We start from the raw sequence: 24,993 nt of genomic DNA on the forward strand, positions 1-24,993 counted from the left end.
CATTCTGCCTGCAGATTTGATTTTTTTAAAAGCTGCTTTCAGCTGTTTGTTGTGGTTTGGCAGAGTTTTATATGAGACGCCCTTCCTACCACAACACCTGGGGCTGGAATCAAACCACTGACTCTTTGCCTGTTAGGCAAATGTGCAAACCACTACAATATGGAGTCACACGTGTGTTATTCCTGTGTTAATAACTAACCACTTTAGTAGCACTTAAAAAAATAATAATAAGCCACTAAGTCACATTTCTGCTGCTGTAGCTGATGAGTGTTTCGTGCTGTGGAGAGGTTGAGTCCCACAGCAGACGAGTGAAAAAAGTGTCAGTTTTGCTTTTCTTGTGCGACTTGAGCCCACGTGTGAAACTGTTGGAATAAACTACTGTTGTGCTCACACATGTGAGCTCATGAGATGTAGATGAAACGTTACAGAAGATCTTTTCATTTAACATCTTTTGTCACCACTGACATAGCTGGCGCGAGCTGTGACTGTCTCCACACGATGATGAAGCAGTGTGTTTGAATTTTCGCTCACACACACTAAACACTGGTTTGGGTTCATCTAGACATGCATGCTCCACCATGTTTCAGCTGAGGTGCCTTTCCAATCACTTCAGCTGAAACAGTTTAACTAAGCACACAGAGCAATGCTGTTAACAAGTCTCCTGTCTGCACTGACCTGAGTGGATTTTTTTACAATTTCTTGTAGCGCTTAGTTTATTGGCCTGTGGCTTTGAACTTTGCCCACAATGCTGGAGCTTTAAGGCAGTAACAGGACTCTGTTTGTACATCCTGCTTGTTCCCACTGTGCGGTAAGAGGAATCAGAAGTGGCTTGTTAACACATTAACCTGTCAGTAAGTCTCTGTTGTCTTCAAACACTATGTTAGTCACCAACAGCTAAGCCAAAGGGAAGAGGACACACTTTATTTATCTGTTCTGCCTCTGCCTTTTGTTGCTTGGCCTCTGTGACTGGTTTACACAATCTCTGTGTATTCATGCCTGTATGACGCAAAGAGAGAGTGTGTTTTTATCCTAAATATTCATGCACAGCTCTTCTCGCTGCATTTTGTATTCACAATGAAATATTCTCCCTGAGTGGACTGAAGTTGTTTACACTAACCCCTCAGTGTGTGTGTGTGTGTCTGGGGAGGGCTGGGGTGGGAGGGGGTAGTACGTAACACCGCTCCATGCCTACTCTCTCTTCAGATAAAGAGGAACTCTTTCAGAATGTACTGACGCGAGCAGCAGAGCAGTTTTCAAAGTAAGCAGATAGGTGAGTGCGTATGTTTCAGTCTAAATTTACTGTAAATGGTTTCTTTACACTCTGTTCTAACACCGTCTTTTACAGTTCTTGTTTCAATTAGCTTGGCTTGGGGTTTTTGTAGAGCATTGTCCAGAAAACAGAAAACCTTGTATCTCCAAAACCTGAAACAGAATGATGAAAATGTCGGTTTTATGACTGCTGTGGCTTTTCTTTCATGTTCTTCGCTTTGTATTAATTCAACGAGGCTATAACCCCACCTCGAGTTAACAGCAGCTGCAACTTGTTAATGTTACTGCTAGTTATCTGTTGTTGTCGTCGTATCTCTTCATCCGTATCTGCCTCTTTGAACTTTCACTTGTTGATGATTTTGCTGCTTTTGCTCTCATGTCATTTTCAAGCCAATGAAACATTTACGCAGTGTTGTTAGTGCTGTAATTCTGCAGTAGAGCAGAGCTTTGGTGGTTTATCAAAGTCTGAAGCTGAAATAAAGGATCTTCATGTCTGAAAATAAATTTGCTGTGAGCAGTGAATTTGCACCTGCTGTGTTTTAAGACTAGCAGAAGAATATTTAACATTATTTGACTTACTGTCACATTTTAATGCAATAACATGTTTATGTATCTATGTAGCATTCTGCATGTGCTTCCTTATGACAGATGAGGTATGAAGACGGGCACCTGAAAGAGTTAAAATACAGCGACAGGCCAAAAATGAATAAACAACGGTTATGGATTAATGTGAACACGTTCACAAGAATATAAATACTCTTGCTCTTACTAAGACAAAAACTATGTGTAAACATAACTGTTCATTGATCATTAAGCTTCTCCATGAGCTCCCTCGCTCCTTTATGAACTGTCAAGCTATGTGGCTTGGAGCAGTCATGCCAAATCTTGAAGCACCTTAATCTTTGAAGATATACTTACTGTAGACATTAGAAGTAAATATATGGAGTAGAGCAGTGCAGGAATGTGCAGTTAGGTATCAGTATTTGGACCATGACACAATTATTTGTCCTCATGACACCACAGTGGATTTTAAATCTATGACTAAATCAGTAATTTCAGGTTGAAAGGGAGACTTTGTCTCAGTCAGGAGACTGTGTGGAGTGGAGAATAGGGGACACAAAAGCAAACAATACAAAGCATGGAAATAAGCTTAATATTAACTGAAAGCGAGCCGTTTATTACAGGCTGGTTTTAACTGTACAAAACAAGAGCCAAAAGCAAAACTAAACACTACATTAAACTGGGTGAACTAAGGATAAACATAAGAAACCCTGAAAGTGAATATGAAAACATGAACCGTGAAGACTTGGCATAAGTACATGAAAATCCTGGAAAACATGGCATGAGCATAGCAGGATAGCAGACAATCAGTCAAGGAATAAATGCAGACTCAAAGACACACAGGATGTGATCAGGGCAAACACATGTGGAAACAGCTGGGTGGAATGAACATAATGATGCCACAGGGGAAGTAGAACTAAACACAATGAACATGGGACACCAGACCTCTTCAAAATAAAAGAGGAAAGATGAACACATGACACATGACAAACTAAGACACGCAGACTTAACATAACAAACTGACGAGGAATACACACATTATAAATACACACAGAGGAAAAAGGTAACTGGAGATGAGACATAGACATAAGCACGCACAAACTGAACATGATGGGTGTGGAAACACACACATGATGGATGGAAAGGGACTTGAGGGAAAACATGTAAACAAGAGGAGAAGACGGGAGACAAGGACATAAGCACAAGGGCCCAAGACACAAGAGGAATCTAATAGAAAATAAACTATAACTGGGCAAACTAGGCAAAATAGATGAGCTAAAGATAACTGCATGAACTTAAACATAAACATCAAAATAGATTAAAAAGCAAAGCGCTGGGTCAAATGAGCCAGGATTAGTGACTTTTTCTGAAGCTGTTAATTGTTGATTTGATTTTGATTGTTTGGTTTAGAGTCCCAGATGCTGGTCTTTCCATTTTCATTAACAACTTCTCCATTTCCTCTTTCCCACCTACTTCCATGTGTCTGCAGGGCATTCAAAATCAACAAGCTGACGACTGAGGTCACCACCCGTCTCACAATGTTGGAAAAGAGAGTAGAGCGTAAGTTTGTTCCCACCACTCTACAGTCACATTTACTGTCTTCTGTCATCAGCTGTTAATCTTGGATATAAAAGACACATTTGAAAAAGGAATACAGTGTTTGATTAGTCATCACTATCCTCGTGACTTATAGCCAACTCACCGAAAAGTCAATGATCATATATGTCACATAGAAAGTGACACATTATGTGTTTATAGCCCCGTTTTGGATTTGGGAGACAAACCTCCAACAGGTTCTGCTGAAGGGTTCTTCCTGTTAAAAGGAAGTTGTTCCTTTTCACTGTGCTTGCTTAAAGGGGGTCATATGATTGTTTGGGTTTTCTCTCTATTATTGTTGGTTCTCTGTCTTATAATATAAAGTGTTTTGCAGCACTCTTGTCATTTGGTGCTATATAAATTCAATTGAATGGCCGAGGCACCCAGGATCTCTCTTCTGGACTATACCCCTCCCAGTCCACGAGACAGGCCAAACATCCAGTAACCTCATCACAGAGTAGGCAGGTAGTGGCCAGAGGTCACAGACGGCTGGAACAGACTGGTTTAACCCTCAATACATTGCAAGACTTACAAATGTTCATATTTCTGGGTAATTTGAGATGCATGTGATGGGGTTTATGACTGACTGAAACCAGTGAAACTGGGAGACAGTTCCCTTGACTCAGTACGGAGAGGAATGTGTTTAGCAAATAACCAGACTTTCTGACCTGGAAAATATGTTGGAACAGGAAGACGGTGATGATCGATTTGTTGTCTGTTCTGGGAGGAAGTCCTGACCAGTGTGGTTCCAGTTAATTTTCCACAGACATCTTCAGCGACAGAGATGAAGTTAAACAAATGGGACACTGAGATCAGCTTCTTGGGATGGGAACAGAGGTAGGCTGGAGCCTATTGCAGCTACTATAGTACAAGAGGCAAGGTACACCCTGAACAGGTCACCAACCTCACACAGGGCTAACACATAGAGAGAGACACACTTTAGAATCACCAGTTAACCTGCATTTGGACTGTACCCAGAGAAAACAAAACGGGGAGAACATGCCAACTCCACAGAGAAAGGCCCCGGCCAGATGGTGGAGTTGAACTGAGGACCTTCTCGCCCTCTCGGCAGGTGTGGCAGGGCATCCAGCATATCACCTACTTCAGAGGGCAGACCAAGACAGTTGTAGACCCATGCAGAAGAACTAAACACTGTCTCATGCCTTGACATCCTGGTCAGGAAACTGTCTGGACTGGGATTCCCCCCTCCCACTTGCTCTTGGATCTTTAGCAACCTTCCAAAATCAGTCCACACCTTTCCTCTGCTGAGCACTGGCTCCCCACAAAGGTGTATGTTGAGCCTATGGCTCTACAGCCTCTACACCTCTGTCTGCAGACCTGCTTACACCAGCAAGACCATAGGGAAGTTTGCAGATGATGATGATGACTCTGCCACAGAGACGAGGTAATGAATCTGTCTGCATTATGTTGAGTAGACAGTGAACACCACAATGACACAGGAGATGATCCTGGACTTCAGAAGACACAGAGCAGACCACCTTTACCTCTACATAAATGATGACCCTGTGGAGAGACTTCAGGATTTGACATTCCCGGGCACCGTGATCTCTTCCAACCTCTCCTGGACTGTAAACACCTCCACCATAATCAGGAAGGCACAGCAGTGTCTGCAATACTTCACTGTGCTCAGAAGAAATAGCATTTGTAAGAAGACCGTCTAACGCTCCACTCATCCTGCATCTCACCTGTTCAAACTGCAGCCCTCCAGGAGATGCTGCACATTCATCCAAACCAGGACCAGCTTCTTTTGACAAGCCGTCGCGGTACTGAACACACACACACACACACACACACACACACACACACACACACACACACACACACACACACACACACACACACACCACCCCAGCACAAGACAAGTGCAATACTTCAGAGCAAACCTTGGACATCTGTATAGTCTGGTAGTCCAACTCCTCCAGGATCACAGAGCAAAACAAAATCTACCGGAACCAAATTCCTTGTATGTGTCTGCACATATACTTGGCCAATAAACACAACTCTGATTCTGACTCTGATTCTTTCTGATTACCAGAAGGTTTGCTGTGTTTTTCAAAGTATTTTTGTTTATGTCTGCCAGCACAGCCTCAAGCAGATATCAAAACATGCCATTATCAGAAAATTTGCTGCATCTTTCCCAGCACAGCCTCAACAACATGGAGGGAATTCCAGGAGACAGGCAGTTACTCTAGCACAGGAATGTCAAAGTCACTTTACATCACGGGCCAAGAATATGTTTTAGGTCATGGAAGATGAAGGACCTAACACCGTTGGCTGGCACTCACACCTGACAAACTAAATCCAGTAAAACACCTCTGAGATATTAAATCAAACCATAACTGAGCCTCCACCATGACAAAAGGCTGTAGACACTTACTATTTTGTAAGTGTACATATTTTATATTCACTTCTTAATCCCTGTTTAAGGCGCCGTCGTTTTTTTTCTCGATGTTTCCACTCCTAAAGAATGACGTCTTCTCAGTCACTCATCCACTGAGACAGGTTCTGATAAATCTATTCATGGATCCACAGGGGCGTAATTTCCAGGGGAGTTAGGGGGGTTATGACCCCCGCAATAATCAGACCCAACCAATATAGTCCCCCCAATAAAATTATGAATTATCTTGTATAAATAGGTTGTTGGTTTTCTTTACTCATTTCAGTTATTATCAGCAAAATAGTTGCATGTTTAATCATCTGGAAATTTACCCAGATTTATTTATTTATTTAGACAGAGACCTTGACTCCCCCAGTGTTCAGCACAAAGTTAAATCGATGTGTCTCCACCGTCATGGTTCTGGGTCTTCGTCCCAGAATTTTCAATTTATGTTGTGGTCTCATGATTTGGTTTCTTTTAGGATTTGAGATGATTTATGATCTATTTCTATATCTTGTACTTTAGAGTTTTAGATTGTTCCCTTGTTTTGTTTTCTGTGCTCTTCTGAAGATGATCTTAGTTTCTGTTTTTGTGTAGTCCATCTTAGTCTTGTCTCTGTGATTGTATCCCTTTCTGTCCCCATTGTTGTGTCCCTATGTCCCTGTGCTTTGGTTAGCTAGCACCCTGTCTCTGTGCTCCCTGTTTAGTTCTGTCAGGTTAGTATGTTTTAGTCCTGGTGCCAGGGATTATTACTTCCTGTTTTATTTTGATAGGTCCTCTTGTGAGCTATTGTCTCCTTGTCTCATTAGTTAGACTGAGTTCAGCTGTAGTTCCCAGTTGTCTTCACTCTGCCCTCCTCTTGTGTATTGATGACCTCCGTTTGCTTCTGTTCTGTCACATCCTTCTTCTTGCTGTGTGCCTTGTGTGTTCCTCCAAGTTCCATGGTTTCCATTAAAGTGTGAAAGTTTTTGGTGTCTATGTTTTGACCTTCATTATTTTGTACTCTATTTTTAACCAGATATGGACTTCTATTTATTTAGAAGCCCACATCTGGTTTGTGGAGAGCAGATTGTTGTGTTTAATGATTATGATTTGAATCACCATTATGAGACTAAACACACAGAGAAATATCAGAACCTAATTGATATGGAGCTGGAAAAATTGCTCATAAGGCTACACTTTTTACTGAGATTTACACCTCCATTGATGGAGTTGTCATGTCATTCTCTGTTACGAGTTTATTAAAGTGTTTACTGTCCCTCTAATATGCTCAGAGAGAAAAAAGAAGAATCTGAAAATGTGCCCTTCTCCAGGCAAGTCATAACACACAGAAGGCATCTGTAACTGAAAGAAAAAAATAATTGGGCAAGAGAAACGAATCACAGTCACACTTTTGTAGGGGCAGAAAATGGTGACAGAGGCTAGCAGACAGCTGTCAGGAGGACTGGCCTGGACAAAATGTTAAAAACAACATGGAACCTCATATTCCAGAGCTCTCAGATGTGGAAGCTTACTCATTGTTCATGTGACACGCTTTGCATTTCCACCTCAGATACTGAACGTGGCTTTAATACACTATTGTCCAAGCTCAAAAAAAGGCTAGATTTCTCTTACTAACCAAGAAAAACCCCTGAAAACCTACACATGAAGTAAATAAACTACAAGTAAAATAACTATAGCATTTTCTATAAAGTAGTCTTTGAAATGTTGCAAAAATATGCTCGTTTCTCACAACTCTTTTGGCGAATGTTGATTAAATACTAATAAAATGTTGATGTTATTACTACACCTATGTCTATTTACTAAATTAATATTGAGCAGAAACGAGTTTAGCTTATTAATGTGACTCCACAAGACTTGCAGTTTCTCATCTCTCGTCTGTTTCTCAAGGGAATTTCTCCCAAGACAATTGAGCAAAGAAACAATTTGAAATTATTTATTTAGCCTTTTGCAAAAACACATTATTAGTATTAGTTTAAGAGTGCATATTTATGCAACCAGGTTTTTATACGTTTTTCATTTTTATTTTCCCCCTTAAAAGATTGTTTTGCAAAATGAACTGTTTTCTGAAATGTCATAGCAATTCTCTGGAATTCTGTGGCTAAAAACAGGTTTGACATGAGCCTCTTTCTGTATGGAGATTTATCAGATCATGGTGTCGTGTCAGATTATGTAGTTAGATTTTCTGAAATTCAACTTTCTGCAATAGAGGTATAAAACTATAGAAAAGACCTCACCATTAGATTACTGTAATGCTCAGCCTCATTCATGCACATTAGCGTACAGGTAACCGAGCACCTTCAATGCATTTTGTCTGAAGTTGTGTTCCTCTACAGTTAATGATACTGTGATTAGATAAGTTGATGCCCCACTGTGTGTGTGGTCTGCTAACCCACCTTGGGAAGCAGTTAACTTTGTGAGATCATTAGAGTCTACTGAACATTGACCTGTTCAGAGTATAAAAGTGTGTGCTGTCATTTTATACTTACACAACATCCAATGTAAGGTCATGCACCAATGCCATTTCCTCTAGCAAGCTTCTACCATTTTATTAAGTGCAAGCAGGAACTTTGTTCTTCTGAGGCTGCCGACTTGTTCACCGTGCTGCTAGACTTAGTTTGACCAGCTTGTCTGATGGCGTCTTGGCAGGCAATACAAAGTTATGCAATATGACCAATAAATGTTCTGATCGTCTTACTTTTCTTATTCTTTTATCTTTTATAATATAGGACTTCTAGGAGTTTATTGTTAAAGTAATTACCAGCAGGAACATTTATTCTGTCGTTGTTTAGCAATGATTGCAGTGATTCAAGCAAGGCTATAATTACAGGCTGTAATCTCCCGATAACAAATGTGCATTTTGTGTTTATTTGTGCTATCTTCAATATTTACATTTGTTTGATAATCTAAACATTTAAGTGCGACAAACATACAAAATAGTAGTAAGGTACAAGTTCCACATGAATTATTAGCATAGCATGCAAAAAAAACCAAAAAAACCCCATAAAAGCATAACTAGAACAGGGTTCAAGATTGCGTGATCCAGTAAGCTTGTAAGCTTTTCAAAAAAAGTACATTTGAAACTTAAAAGTAAAGTTTAAAAGTAAAGACTGTGTCTGTTTTCTGAATCCAAGATCAAAGTGGTAGAAACACATTTTTTTTTCTGTTGTATTGCAAATAAAGCTAAAGTAGTTATTCAGAGCAGCTAATGAAGCTCACTAACTCTGTGATGCACAATTTCTGCACTGTGAGGGCATCTTAGTGATGTAATCATGTGTTCAGAACAAAGTGAAGGTTTTCGCCAGTTTTTGATGCAACAGCAGCAGGAAACAGTTCTAGCCTAAGAACAACTCAGCAGGGCGGACATCAAGAGCACACCATGAATCATGGCTTTAAACACAGCTGTTCAAACCTCATTAAATCCTGACTGTGATGACCTCTCAACATCACACTTTGGCAAAACACACCTCAAGATTTCTCCATGAAAGATATGAGAGCATCCTCTGCCAGTGCTCTGTCTCTTTGTTATAAAGAGAGCGATACAGTTATTTCAGAAATGCTCTTCCTTTGCTCGTGCTCCCTCATATCAATAAAGGTCAGTGTAAACTATAGCATAGACTGAGCATGTTGCTGCAATCCTTCATAGCAATAATGGTCACTGAAGTTAAGTGTTGTACACAATACCTTGCAAATGCTAACTTTACAGGTCTGACATGGTTTTAACGAATAACTCTGTCTGCAGTGGAGGGGATGAAGGTGATGGAGATTGAGAAATGTCGCAATGACATCAAGAAGCTCCGTGAGGAGATCGCATCCAGAAACAACAGGTAACAGCAACACAATGAATTCTCTGCTCTTTTAAGATGATACATTAGTATTAGTGTGCTAAGCCCAGTGATGGTGTTAGTTAATGCACTATTGGAACAATTAAAAACAATTAATCAGTCATTATAAAATCAGTCAACTACTATTTCTCCATGAGTAATTTGTTTGGCTAATTTAACCTTAATAGTAGTACATGTAGCAGCAGCAGTTCTTCTTTTAGCTGCTTTCTCCAGAGGTCAACACAGTGGATCATTTTCCTTCTCCCTACCCGATCCCTAGCATCCTCCATGGTCACACCAATCATCTGCGTGTCCTCCTTCAGGACAAACCATCCAAACTTGCCTCTTTTTCTTAATATCCAATTTGCTCAACCTGAGCTGTCCCTCTGACTTAATGTCATGGAGCAGCAACACTAACAGAAATAATTAGGAGTTCATGTAAATGATGAAGGTTATGCTAATAAAATGGTCTTTTGTATTATGATTAATATTACAGACATAAACTGTTGTGATGTTTTTTTTCCTTTTTCAGTAATTTTTTGGATGACAACAAGAAGCAGAGTCCTTGCATCCCCTCTTACCCCAAAGTAAGGCTTTTTCTCCATTTGATGTTCGTCACACCTCCACAATGCTCAGATCACAAATCCACAAATGGAGACGAAATTTGTCAAGACAAAATTTAATGTGTCTAATTTTCAGAGATTGGCCACCTTTATTAACACTGATCAGGATAGAGTCACTGTCTCTTAGTTTGAATGTGTAAAGAGTATAATGAGTGTGGATCGTATTTATGATCCATGCTTACTTACTATGCACCCCAAGCCAGATAGATGTAAACAGGGTTAACTGCAAATCAGCTGCCTGCAGTGCATGCTGTCACAGCAGACCTGTGGAGGCAGTGAACCCACATCACCCACAATATGTGTCTCTCCTCTCTTCTTCTCTTTGTGACTCCTGTGTGTCCTGTTGTCCTTTGTGTGTGTGTCAAGTACCATCTGTCTAAGGAGACAAAGGAAGCTCTTAGATTGCCTACATTTGATGCTTGGCAGTGGGAGCCCAATGAGGTGAGATTAATACATTGATTCGTTTATTTATCAAGGACGGGTGATTAGCCAGTGAATGTGATTTTAACAATTTTCTGACTGTTAACTAGTTAGCACTTGTTTTTGAGTCATGGCTTAAAGTAAGAAAGTAGACGGACATTATCACTTAAAGAGAAGTCCACAGAGTTATCACCACCTGGCTAGAACTGTGCCTTACTCGGGATGAGCAGTTTAATAAATCTTTCTTTTTCCCATTTTGATTGTAAAAAAATGGTCCCTATGTTTCCAACAATGTAACCTGCTTTACAGAAGTTTAGTCAGTTATGCTAGGACAGTAAACATCCCTGGATCAGGTCCAAAGCAGAAGATTTTATGGTAAAACTTGAGATCAAAATTCTTTCCTATGCCTGAAAACATAATAATAATAATAATAATAATAATAATAATAATAATAATAATAATAATAATAATAATGTATCCAAAACATAAACAAATGCACTTCATTTTTTTAAAATAACAATATAAATGACTATATAATTATAAATAATTATATATTTATACTTAGTTTTATATTAAAATCGTTAAAGGACAGTAACATCTGTTGAATTTTAAGAATAAGCCAAAAATAACATCCTATGCTCTGCACTAACAAACTCCTTTGCTGTCCAGATGCTGAGCTGTCTGGAACATATGTACCATGACCTGGGCTTGGTCAGAGACTTTAATATAAATCCCATCACACTGAAAAGATGGCTGGTGAGACCTTGACCCAGTACAGTTGGCTCTACCTTGTTTCTATAAAATAAACCTTACCTGAACAGAAAATAAAGAAATAATTTCCAAAAGCTAATATTTATGTTTAGGGAATTTCTGTGATGAAACTGCTGCTTTCTCTCTCACTGTAGCTGTGTATCCATGACAACTACAGGAATAACCCCTACCACAACTTCCGCCACTGTTTCTGTGTCACCCAGATGATGTACAGCATGATCTGCCTCTGCAGCCTTCAGGTAATGTGATTCTCAGAGACTTTACCACATGAGCTTTCTTCCGCTGTACCCGTCATGGCCCTTGGGTCGTTGACCCAGGATTTAGAGTTTGGGGATATTTAGGGGTTCTCTGATTTTGTTTATATTTGTTTTATAGCTTTGTATTCTGTAATCTCGACATTGTTATGGTATTATGGTTATATTGCAATTATCTAATTCAGTTAAGTTCAGTTACATTTTAGTTATATAGCGCCAAATCGCAGCAACAGTTGCCCCAACAATCATATGAGCCCCTATGAGTAAGTGCTTTGGTGACGGGGGAAGGAAAAACTTCCTTTTAACAGGAAGAAACCTCCTGCAGACCCAGGCTCAGGGAGGCTGTGGAAGCCAGAGATTAATAATTATTAATTAAACACAGAGTGGTCTATAAATAGACCCAGCAGCTTAGACCTACTGCAGTGTAACTAACTATATATATATATATATATATTTGTGTCAGCCCTCCCTTGCCCTTAAGAATTTTATTTTTGGATTATGTACGCCTTTTCCCCCAGTAATAAAGCTTTTTGGTGTTTTACTTTTTTTAATAAAACCAGTGTTTATATTATGTTTTAGGAGAAGTTTACTCAGATGGAGATTCTGGCTCTCATGACAGCTGCTGTGTGTCATGACCTCGATCATCCTGGATTCAACAACATGTAAGAAAAGACACAGAAATGCAGCAATAGATGGTGCTTCTCTGTGTCATCTGTCTTCTTTTTTGCCCATTCTATTCTTGATCACATGGAGCAAATACATGCAGACACTGGAGTCATGCCGGTTACACAAACAACAGATCAATTCAGTAGGACAAACAGAGGTACAGTATTAAACTGAGAGGATAAGTCAAAGGGATAGAAATATTTAAAAAAAAAAAAACTACATCAAAATAGCACAAATAATTGTAGTAACAGGATAGAGGATGAAAAAAAAAGAATAACAGGTATGTGTACAAACAATTTGTAAAAGACAAGTCTACACACGGATAGAGAGCTGAGAAGGGAATGAGACATAGAACATGAGACAATTACCTTTCAAACTAAAACAGGAAGTTCTTTGTGTTTTCAATTTTCTATTAACTCAGTCTTCAGTCTCTCTCCTCCTGTCACGTTTGTCCCTGTGCCTCTCACTCCTCTTATTGAGCCGCTTTGTCATAATTCCCTCCACAGGTATCAGATCAACGCTAGAACGGAGATGGCCCTTCGCTACAATGATATTTCTCCTCTGGAGAACCACCACTGTGCTGTGGCCTTCCAGATTTTCTCCCGGCCTGATTGCAACATATTCTTCAACTTTGACCCTGAGGCCTTTAAACAGATACGACAGGTACTTATGTGCAGCTGCAGAAACAGAAGTATTGTTTGGGTTAATACATGCACTACAATGGCAAAAATAATTATATTATTATTTGATGAGACCCTGCACAAAATATTTAACAGGTGCTTTATACTTCAGGACTCTTTCTGCTTGGGCCAGTGATGTACAAGGCCTTCATCTTTGTTCGATCTGGGTTTTATCCCTGCTTCTCTGACCTCGTGTCTCTTGAGTCTCTGAAAGTCAAGATAACCTGATATTCTTTCCACTCAACCTTTCAGTGAGAGATCACAGGGGTAGTTGTAGTTCTCTAGATCTAGATTCCCAGCCACCTGCTAAGGTACTTGTTGATCTTTTACTTCATTCCTTTCAGTACAGTAAATGGGACAGCATGCACTGTCATGGGCTACATTAACCTGGGGAACAGGCCATGTTGGCCTTAAACTCCCATGTAATCCACATCTATCAGTGTTCTTCAGCAATCCTTCTACTTGCTTCTCAGTGCTATGGACATTGTGGCTGTCCCTAGTGGCTGGGGTGACTGTAGCTTAGGGGGTTGTGCAGGTTATGTGCTAATAAGAAGGGTGGTGGTTTAAATCCTGGCTGCTCCAGTCTGCATGCTAAATATCTAACTATCTATCTATGAATATGTGTGAATGTTAGATTGTGGTAATATGACATTTACAATTTGCATTTTGTTTTAATTCACATTTTACATCCAACTGTTTCAAAATTAGATTTAAATGACTAATTAAGACTATTTCACACCATGCTCTTTATCTTAAACTACATCTACAGAAAATAGTATAAGACACTGAGTTCTCCGTGTCTATACTGATGATTTATTTCCTTTGTCTTGTTTATCAGGAAACTATCACATTGATCCTGGCCACAGACATGGCACACCACAGTGAGATCCTAAAAACCTTCAAGCAGAAAGTTGACAACTTTGACTACACAAATAAGGAGCATGTTGCCTGCGTAAGGACACATTTATAAATAAATCTTGGTGCTGTCACCTACAGTTAGGATCAGCTAATCTGAACCAACAAATACATGAATTATAACACATGAATTAAAGATTAATGTGGAAAACTCAGTAACTGGACAGTTAGTAAATCAGTATCAGTCTTGCAAGGACAGACAGTAAAATGAAAATAATGTGATTGGTAACTCCTGCTTCACTTTGCTGAGCAAACTGGAAGAGAGAGAGAAGATTAGTTTGTTCCCCAGCCTGTCCAATGGAAAAGATTACTGAAAAATATGCAAATGTACTTAGCTACATCAGCATTCATGGTAGCCTTGACCCTCTGACCCTGTGTTGTTTGCAGCTGAAGATGGTACTTATCAAATGTTGTGACATCTCCAATGAAGTGCGGCCCATGGAGGTGGCTGAGCCTTGGGTTGATTGCCTGCTGGAGGAGTACTTCATGCAGGTATGTCTAGCAGAGTCAGGGAGCATTTGAATACAAGCAGGCAGCATTCCAAAGTCTGTTTCATTTGTACATGGAAAGTTCTGGTTAGCTGTGGTCCTAGATACTAAGATGGAGTGATGCTACACAAGGTTAATAAATTACAATGAGACACCTGCAGTCACTTGAAGTCTAGCTTCATTTACTTTAGTAGGAGGACAAAAAGAATAAGTAAATGAGAAAGAGTGAGCTGCTTATGGAAAATATGTGTTTGTGCTGCTCAGAGTGACAGGGAGAAGGCTGAGGGACTTCCTGTGGCTCCGTTCATGGACAGAGAAAAGGTCGCCAAGTCAACAGCCCAGATTGGCTTCATCAAATTCGTCCTCCTCCCCATGTTTGAGACTGTGATGAAGGTGAGTGGACGGTGACAGTCAAGGACAGACAAAATAAGAGAGGTGTAAGATAGGAGTGGGTCCTTGGACCTTTGAAGTGGCTTGCTCTCCTTTATAATTCTTCATATTGGGTAAAGGGTTCAAATTGAAAGGAAACTAGCTGCTGCTTTAGGCTAACTGCTTTCCTATTACACCTGAAGTGAGACGGCTATCTACTTTGAATTCCTGAATTTTCAGTATTACCCTGCTAATTTTAAGAATGTAGCAAACAGAGATACAACAAATATATGTGAAGGTCTACCATGTTTATTCCTCTGCATATTATTAGAGCTTTTTTATAATTTCATGTTTTGCATTACAATACCGCAGAGACACAACAACTGACATATTTAAACTGTACAGTCTGAGGCAGAAATATTTCAGTCGCTAACACATTTATTCAAACTGCATGTCACTGCTGTTGTACATTAAAATCATTTGTGGAAATAGTGTCCTGGACTTTTACAAACAATTCTACAAGTTTAGCAGGTTCATTTGAGAGTGATGATGATAGACCTGAAAAGACTCAGCTTAATGATTCCTCTGCAGAAATGGTAAAATGGTAAATGGCCTGCATTTGTATAGCGCTTTTCTAGTCCTTAAGGACCCCAAAGCGCTTTACACTACATTCAGTCATTCACCCATTCACACACTGGTGATAGCAAGCTACATTGTAGCCACAGCTGCCCTGGGGCGCACTGACAGAGGCGAAGCTGCCGGACACAGGCGCCACCGGGCCCTCTGACCAATGAAATGAAATGAAGCTTTTGTTCCTGCTGGAAAATGTTAACTGCTAAAAGGAAGATGTTTCAGATAAATCGAAGCAATATGTCCCAGGGGTGTTCTGTTGGATTTTGGTCAGGGGTCCAGTCAATGGTATCAATTCTTTGATCTTTACTGGCCTACCACCAAAGCAGTCATGCAGACCGTGTCACCACTGTCACATTTGCCCGGGTGAACCTGCCAGTGGCTGACCTGCCAATTCTGGTATTCTATGGCAAAGTGCTGCGCAGTGAGCGCGGAGCCCAGTAGAGGATATCGGACCTTACCTTATGAATTCTGTTTTGTGATTGTTTGGTCAGAGACATTCACAGCACTGGCAACGCTCAGCCTGTTCTTCCTTCCACAAGCAAATCCTGTTTAGGCACTAGGGACCTTGTGTTGCCCTGCCCAGCTTTCAGAGAGTAACTACCTGTGCCCTCGATTATTATTATTATTATGTGAAATCCTATAGGAGTTGGACTACCTCCTGTCCAGCTTTGTGGAGTCTTTTATAAACTGTTTACGATCAGTCTGCAGAGGGTCCCAGTGCTGTGGAAGCTGTTATTGCTTGTTCCTGTACCAAAGATGCCACGCCGCAGTGCCCCCCAGGTTTACAGATCTGTGGCGTTAATTTAAGACATCATGCAGACCCTGGATAGGCTGATCCTCGATCAGCTCTGACCTATGGTCAGGCCACATCTGGACCCCCTTCATTTCGCTTACCAACCCCGCCTCGGAGTTCAGAACTCCATTACTTGCTCAATCATGTCTATGCCACTTGGAACAGCAGGTGAGCACTGTGAAGGTAATTTTTTCTTTTGTACTTTTCCAGTGCATTCAACATCATCAGACCAGTCCTCCTGGGTGATAAACTGACAGCCATGCCTGTCTCATGCGCTGGATTATAGATTACCTGGCAGAAAGACCACAATATGTGTCTGACAAGTCGATCAGCAACACCGGGGCACCACAAGGGGCCGTCCTCCCCCGTTACCCTATCCCCTGTTCACCCTCTACACCAGGGGTGTCGAACTCCAGGCCTCGAGGGCCGGTGTCCTGCAGGTTTTAGATCTCACCCTGGGTCAGCACACCTGAATCAAATGATTAGTTTATTACCAGGCCTCTGGAGAAGTGGAGACACTTGAGGAGGTAATTTAGCCATTTAAATCAGCTGTGTTGGATCAAGGACACATCTAAAACCTGCAGGACACCGGCCCTCGAGGACTGGCGTTCGAGACCCCTGCTCTACACCTTGGACTTCAGCCACTGTACAGAGACCTGCCATCTACAAAGGTTTTCTGATGTGGTGGATGGATGCATCAGTGGGTTTGGTGAGATGGAGCACCAACCTGTGGTGGACTCCTTTGTCATGTGGAGTGAGTGGAATCACTTGCAGTAACAAAGAAAAAGGAAATGACTTCAGGAGGATCAGGAAACCAGTGACCCATATTTCAGTTCAGCGGGTCAACACGGTGTGACAGACGTTCCTGCGGTGGAGTGAGTGCTGGGGGCTGCTGCTTTTGGGGGAGGCTCAGACGGGGGCTCTGAGCCTACCGCTAGCCAGGGGAGCTTTGCAGATAGGGATGTCTTGGACTGGGCAGGCCTCTCACCAGAAGAACATTGCCAGTGGTTCAGGAGAAGCCAGATGGCAGTGGAAGATTGGCCTTTGGGATGGGGCTACACGACAGCGGAGGCCACACGACTCAGGGGCAAGGTGGCTATGACCTGAGCGACCAAGAGAAAAGCGCAGGTGTTAGGGCAGGTGGTCCTTGAGCAGTTCGTGGAAGGGCTCCCCTGGGAGACAGCACGGTGGCTTTGCTGCCACCAGCCAGAAGAGGAGGACCACCTGGCCATGCAGCCATAGGAGGCAGAGGTTCACTGGAACTGGTCTCGTCCCACTGGCCGGCTGGCTCCCCAGCCCTGCCCTGGCAGAACCGCCACTGCAGCTACAGCCAACTAACCCCTTTCTCCCCCATCTGCCTCCCCAGGACCTGGCAGCGGCAAACACCACGCAGGGTGGCACCGATGCCAAGGCAGGGGTGTTGGGGTTATGGGTGGCAGGGACACCTGTGGTGGGAGTGTGCCCACTGATAGACATGGAGCAGGTGTTCAGCGTCGCAGGGGCTCCAACACCCTCCTCCGGTCCAGGAGGGCCACACAGTGTTCCGGCAAGGTGCCCAGGGGATATATGCCAAGCTTTGATGGAAATGGGCTTCACAGGCATTATTGGACGCAGAGTGGGTGGAGGTCAGGTGTGTGCATGGGGACATTCACAAATATCCCCTAGTGGCGCTGCAGATAAAGTTTCAGGGCAAAACACAGAGTAAAGGCTTCAGTTCTGAGGACAAATTGGCCGGGGTTTAAGAATCTATTGGGCCACTGTGTGGGGATGCATTTACAACCTGTCTCGCACACTAAAAGAACTGTACAAATTAACTGGCATTAAATCTGTTCGGACCAGTGTCTACCACCTTAGATCGACGGTTTAGTGGAGCGACTGAATAGGACTTTAAGGTCCATGATTCGTAAGTTCATTCACAAGGATGAACACAACTGGGATCACTGGATAGAGCCTCTGTTGTTTTCAGTGCGAGAGGTTCACCAGGCATCCATGGGATTTTCTCCCTTTGAGTTACTGTTCGGCAGGAAGCCAGCAGATCCAAACCCAGCTAAAAATGAAATTCAACACATTTTGGACCTGAGAGCAAAGCTGCACACTTTTGGGGAGGTTATCATGAGAAAAGTGCAGCAGGTGTGGATATGAACCGAGTCTCACAGGCGGCTTGATACAGCAGCATTTATGGTAGCCTCGACCCTCTGACCCTGTGTTGTGTGCAGCTGAAGATGGTACTTATCAAATGTTGTGACATCTCCAATGAAGTGAGGGCCATGGAGGTGGCTGAGCCTTGGGTCGATTGCCTGCTGGCAATAATACAAAGAAAACTGAGAAAACCCTAACAATGATATGATCTCCTGTGAGCAAGTGAATTGGCAACATCATGGCAAGATTCGTCCAGATGCTTGGCTACAAGATGAACAGCCACAAGAAGCAGTATCCTCCATGGAGAAGGAGACTAGAGGCCACACAGAGGGAATGCTGGAGATGGAGATAGAGCAATATTGGAAGAGCACACGGAAGGAGGGCGCAACAAAGGCCAGACTTAAAGCCAATTGCAAAGTTGCCATCAAGTGTGGGATTTACCATGTAATGGAGACCAGGGGTTCCATTACCTGGTTGGTAGTGTTAGTGATTAATTGTTGGATTAGGAATTTAAAATAGGGTAATAAAGAAAACACATTCGTTCTTATGGAGTCTTTTATTAGGTTATTTGACATACGATTAAATTGACAGCTTGTAACGGAAAAGAGACAGTGGGACTGGCCATCCTACCTGTGTCGGAGAAGAGCCAAAGTTAGAGCTGCTTGTCATTTATCAATAACCTAAACATATGTGAAATGAGAACTTGTAAAGGTACTCACCTGTCCTGGTTGCTTCTTGCAGGATGTGGAGCAAAAGAGTGAAAGCGGCTCAGTCACCTGTTTAAGAGCTCTTGGAGCAGACCAGTGTGCCAGGTTAGGGAGTATGGTTAAAGAGGGTTTTAATTTAGATAGAAATGGGTGAAGCTTATGTTATTGGTTTGTTTATAGTACGTGTTGGAAATATGTATATGTATGTGATGTGCTTTAATGTTATTGTATGTTTGTTTGTGTGGAGGGTTATGTGTTCATTTTGATTAGTTAACCCCCATACTTGGGCTATTCCAGATGCTCACCTGAAAAGGTAGAGTATAAAAGGAAGCCATTTTGTTTAGTTGTAGTTAGTGTTTGTGCTGTTATCACGCTCCTTCTTTAATAAAGTGCCAATCCATGGATGTCTTTTACTCCAGTCTCGTGTCATATTATTGGACAGAACCTATGACCGCCGGCCAAAACTGACATACCAAAAGAGATGCTTTTTCCCCACTTCTGTTCTGCATAAGTCTGAATCCACTCATTCAAATAGAATGGCTACAGATACCAACTACAGAATGGGATCTGTAGTTGGTATCTGGGATCCTCTTTATATATATAAGGGAGATGGCCGCAACTACCAAATACCTGCAGAGGGTCAGCCAAGTCCTGAAGAGCAGCTGAATGGGAAAAACAAGATCTGGGCAATCAACACCTATGCCCTGCCGGTGATTATATACCCTGCTGGGATAATAAGCTGGCCAAAGAAGGAAATAGACGGCAATGTATGCTAAGCAAAAGGAAGGAGGCCAACCACCGATGAAACAACGAACATCCATAAGTACATCGGGAAGATGGAAACAACTGACATGTGCTTAGTGAATACCTCAAGCAGCAGAAACCCAAGAAAGAAGAGGAACAAGGAGAGGAACCATCATGGAAGGATAGTATGACCACTGACAGAAGCGACTGACATTGAGAGATCTTACCAAAGCTGGACTGAAAGACAGCACAGATAGCACGGGCACTAACCGCGGCAGCACAGGAACAAACTCTGAGCACAAGATTGTGTCTAAAATTTTGAAGTGACCTAACATGAAAAATGTGGACTAAATGAAGCGCTGTGAATACTTCCCAGGTGTTCTGTATGTGCTGTATGTTCTTCCTCAGATGTTACACTAAATTTCTTAGATAAAGTGAGTGTTTTCTGACCAAACGTCTTGTTCAAACAACAAACGACATTTCCCTCAGATACGATAATGTCTTTTATTTAAACTGATGTTTGGTCTCTGAATTGTAAGTGGAGACCCAACTCCAATAACACTAATCAGAGAAGTGTCTTGATGCATGCTAAATCATCCCAAAACATTGATTCTGTTCATCTAGAATCAACGTTTTCAGTGGGAGAAACATTTCATCACTCATCCAAGTGACTTCTTCAGTCAAAGTTGGTTAAAGTTGGAAACTAGAACCACTGGTGAGGTCAGTTTGTTGATCATAAATATGCAAATTGTCATGACCACTGATCAGTGACCATTGATCAATGATCAATAACAAACACATTTTCCCTAAACACGGTGTCTCTGTGGCTTTCAAACTCCAAATCACACTGCGCCAGAATCGAGGAATTGTTCACCAGTGGTGCTAGTTTCAGTCATCATGTAAATGTATCCTTTATACCCTTTATAGTCAGAGAAGTTAACACTTGCTCTCTGTGTAAGTGTGCAAGAATGGGAGAACAGGAAGTGGTGCAGAGGTCCAGTAGCAGATGGCCTTAAAGGGAGATTAGCCAAAATAGATTTTTTTGTTGGTGATGGTGCAGAACTTTTTGATCACCTATAAGAATGAGTATATAAAGCAGTTTAAACTAGTTCCACCTCAAGCACCTGTTACCGTAAATGTGTGCTTTAGCAGTGACACATCAGCAATAATGATAAAATGGAGGATAATGCATAAACTGTCACAGTAATAATTATAAATTCCAACCAGGAAGTTCCAAAGTGTTACATTTTACAAGCGTAAACCTGTCTGTGCTAAGGATCTAAATGGACTGCTTATTGTTATACACTGTTACACTGTCTCTTGACTTCACACATTTTGACTCTTAGAGTTACATATGGGCTCAAAATGTGGTCATAAATATTTTGTACTTGTAAAAAAGATTTGTATGTGTAAAAAAGATTTGTGTGTGCGTAAAAAAGATTTGTATGTGTAAAAAAGATTTGTGTGTGCGTAAAAAAGATTTGTATGTGTAAAAAAGATTTGTGTGTGGACTTAGAAAAAAAACCCCTGCAAGTTACAAGTATGAATTTTGACCCTATTTTTCTTCCTTTCATCTGATTGGTCGATGTCATGTCAATCACAAATGTAACAATCCAATCAGAGAACAGATGGGTTTGGCTGTCGGAGGGGCGCTTTTTTGAACTGCAGGTCCTTGAAGGGTGATACAGTTTGAAGCTGGAGGATCTCTATATAAATATCCGATAGCAGCTAGGTCCCCTAACTTTCAGTAGCTGTTGAAAGGAAAAAGTTGTGGTATATCAGTGGTTAGAAATACCATTATTACTTTAGGATTAGTTTAACACAAAGTCAGGGCTGACCCGGGACCATTGCTGTGAGTCACAGTGCGCAGCATAAAAGTCCTTTCACATCAGAGGCAGCATGTGCTGCTAATGCTAACTGCTAACTAAAAGCAAAGGATCCAGAATTTGTTGCGCTGGCTGCTGGGCTCTGTGGGTTTTTGCAGCAGCTCTACCTGTACTAGATGCACCTGCTCCTTGTCGTTTCTATCTCTGACTTTATGTCCTCTACAAGAGTTTGTTTTTTTTGCTGGTTCTTCAAATGTTCAATAAAAACATGTATGCTAATTCATAACGAAGAAAGCTTTGTAATGAAGACTGTCATTTCCAAAACACTGCCCGCCCCCACCCCGCGGTCCGCAGCGCTGTTGAAAAGGCTGTGGAAGTCCCTATATTAAACACGTAGACCTGTGACACAAAAATCACCAAACTCGGACGACCACAGACTGTTTTCCTTCGTGGTGATGAAGGAAAACGCTGGGTTGGCATGTAAAAGGGCATTTATTCCCTTCAAAGACCTGCAGTTCAAAAAAAGCGCCCCTCCAACAGCCAAACCCATCTGTTCTCTGATTGGATTGTTACATTTGTGATTGACATGACATTGACCAATCAGATGAAAGGAAGAAAAATAGAGTCAAAATTCGTACTTGTAACTTGCAGGGTTTTTTTTTCTAAGTCCACACACAAATCTTTTTTACACATACAAATCTTTTTTACGCACACACAAATCTTTTTTACACATACAAATCTTTTTTGCGCACACACAAATTCTTTTTACACATACAAATCTTTTTTACACATACAAATCTTTTTTACACATACAAATCTTTTTTACAAGTACAAAATATTTATGACCACATACATAAACACAAAATAATGAGGCGTTTGCAGCTTTAATACTGACTGCATGTGTGTGTGTGCATCTGTTAGCTGTTCCCACAGATTGAGGAGGTGATGGTAAAGCCACTCAGAGAGTCAAGAGACCGGTACGAAGAGCTCAAACAGATTGATGATGCCGTGAATGAGGTAGGATGATTTTTACAAGTGTGTGTGTTTTTAAATGCGGCTGCATTTAATTTGTCCGATTGGTCCTGAGTGTACTTTGTAACTGAGAAAGTGTGTTTCCTTCAGGTGCAGAAAAAGAAAAGTGAGAATTTAACAATGGATGGTGAGAAGTGAAAAGTTCTGAAAAGGTAGGAACCAAACACAAGTGTTTGCTGCAAGATTTCAGTCAGACTATTTATGAACCACTTTCTTTGTGATCCGTGTGTTTCAGGACCAGTGAGCACAGAGCACAAGTACAGTGGAATAATGAGATGTGTTGTTCCACTGGGAGCTGTAAGACCTTCCATCACCCTGTCCACTCCTCACATGGAGCAGCATGAAGGGTGTTGTAGTTTCCAGTGTGCCACAGGAAGATGATGGCCGATGTTTAAGAGCAGCTTCTTAAGCTGCTACAGGACTTGAGGACCAGAGGGACTCTGAATTGAGTGGTTTTAGCTGAATGCTAGCATTCGAATACCAGACTACTTCAGTGAACAATATTTAGATATAATTCGTGTATTGTGTTTGTTTTTTTTGTTTGCTTTTACAGATGTACATATTTTTATTGGCTTTTGTTATTTTATACAAAAATTAAAAGTATAATCTTAATAGCAAAGTTCTGTCTGGACTGTTTCTTTCATTTTCAAACAAAATAGCCAATTATTTGTCATGGAAAGGCAGCAAAAGAGAAGAGGAAAAAAGGAGGGCAAAGATAGACAAGGACAAAATACAAGAGAGGGAGAAGCCAAAAGTTAACGAAATGCAGTGAAATGAAATGCTTCCTAATTCTTCTTGTGATTGCTCCCTCTCACTGGATCATCTGCATCCATCTTACCCTATCCTCCTCTGTCACACCCTCTGCATATCCTCCTTCACTTCATGGGTCATTATGGCGCCAGTGTGTACGGCATGCCATCTGCTGCATCTTTTGCTCTCCACTTTGTTTTTGTTGTTGTGTGTCAAGCAAAATGTCAAGTGTCTACCGATGTATGATCACCAGACAGTTCTAAAGCTTTTCTCTACCAACCTCCATGCTCACCTCACTGGAGGAAACGGCACAGACGTCAGGGTAAGTGAGGTGGGCGGTTAGCTAAAACGCCTGTTTGGCCTGCTGTCCCAAACTTTTCCTGGCCCAAAAGGAATCGGCTCCTCACCTCTTTGCTTTGTTGCGCTCGTTGGATCAGGTGTTCTCTATCATATCGATCGAGACCATCTCCCCACTCTGTGATGTAAAAATGGTAAATGGCCTGTATTTGTATAGCGCTTTACTAGCCCCTAAGGACCCCAAAGCGCTTTACACAACCAGTCATCCACCCATTCACACACACATTCACACACTGGTGATGGCAGCTACATTGTAGCCACAGCCACCCTGGGGCGCACTGACAGAGGCGAGGCTGCCGGACACTGGCGCCACCGGGCCCTCTGACCACCACCAGGCAAACTCCCAACTCTTGAGCCACGATCGCCCCATGTATTACATATGAACGCCACCCCCCACGGTCATGGTGCATGGGCACCCCGGCTATCCCGGCCATGCCCCACAGCTTGCGTACAAAACAGTTGTGCAGACCTGAAACTCGCAATCGTTTGATCTCTACTTGGTGCAATGTGTGTTTGTGTACTTTGTGTTGTACCATGTGTGGTACAACACAAGTCTGTGGGGTTCTAGGGTGTGGTGACAGTGTGGGTACGTTTACTTGTGATGGTGTGATGAACCCCCGGGAACGTGGCGAATCTTTCTGACCAACTGCTTTGGCAAAAGGCAGATGACACGAAGCCCCGTTGAACGGCTCCTGTGACGTACTGACATCAGCTCATCATTTGATTTACAGCAGGCCTGCTGTGATAATACATGTGGTCTACGTACCAGTGGATATGTAAACGTAATGATGTATCAATCGCAGAATACCCATATGAGGTCCTATATAATCTAAATATGTACACACACGCACACACACATAACTAACCATCCACTCTGAGTTGATTTAAGTCTTATGTACATGTACATGAAGTACACGGACACACTGCACAGGTGGTTTCATGTCTGCGCTGTGGGGAGTGGGCAGGCTAGACAGAGTGTCTTAAAGAAGTATCTACACATCCAACCAATGGGGATCATTCCCTGTACATATGGAATATGTAACGGAGTGGAGAGAGAGTCTCAATGTGATAGAGAATAAATTATTTGACCAAAAAACCCCAAAACACACACAGCACAACAGCAAAAAGCATCTCAGCAGCTGTCTGCACTGTGGTGCACAGGTAATGATGTGAGCTTC

At 41.8% G+C, this 24,993-nt stretch overlaps 1 protein-coding gene across 2 annotated transcripts; it reads left to right on the forward strand.

Moving 5' to 3' along the window:
* The first annotated feature begins 1,169 nt into the window (after positions 1-1,169).
* pde9aa (phosphodiesterase 9aa) lies at positions 1,170-23,327 on the forward strand. 2 transcript variants are annotated; one of them, XM_084954944.1, is made up of 15 exons: positions 1,170-1,258; positions 3,320-3,390; positions 9,567-9,651; positions 10,181-10,235; positions 10,638-10,712; positions 11,361-11,447; positions 11,597-11,701; positions 12,296-12,378; positions 12,889-13,045; positions 13,901-14,014; positions 14,365-14,469; positions 14,730-14,858; positions 22,598-22,693; positions 22,799-22,860; positions 22,944-23,327. In XM_084954944.1, the coding sequence occupies exons 1-14, from the start codon at positions 1,185-1,187 to the stop codon at positions 22,844-22,846; spliced, it is 1,284 nt and encodes a 427-aa protein (XP_084811070.1). In that variant the 5' UTR covers positions 1,170-1,184; the 3' UTR covers positions 22,847-22,860; positions 22,944-23,327. The 2 variants fall into 2 exon arrangements, with proteins under 2 accessions (XP_084811070.1, XP_084811069.1); XM_084954943.1 differs by having other exon boundaries at positions 1,187-1,270.
* Positions 23,328-24,993: the final 1,666 nt, after the last annotated feature.

The sequence above is a fragment of the Perissodus microlepis genome, chromosome 16, assembly GCF_051167445.1.
Source record: "Perissodus microlepis isolate ML-2025 ecotype Zambia chromosome 16, ASM5116744v1, whole genome shotgun sequence".
NCBI lineage: Eukaryota > Metazoa > Chordata > Actinopteri > Cichliformes > Cichlidae > Perissodus > Perissodus microlepis.

What these genes read in the sequence shown, in the direction of transcription:
- pde9aa (XM_084954944.1), top strand. Translation starts at nt 1,185, where the DNA reads ATGCCTACTCTCTCTTCAGATAAAGAGGAACTCTTTCAGAATGTACTG. An exon ending in GGCAGTGGGAGCCCAATGAG is followed by an intron (nt 10,713 to 11,360) that starts GTGAGATTAATA and finishes TTTGCTGTCCAG; the next exon opens with ATGCTGAGCTGTCTGGAACA. An exon ending in TGTTTGAGACTGTGATGAAG is followed by an intron (nt 14,859 to 22,597) that starts GTGAGTGGACGG and finishes TGCATCTGTTAG; the next exon opens with CTGTTCCCACAGATTGAGGA.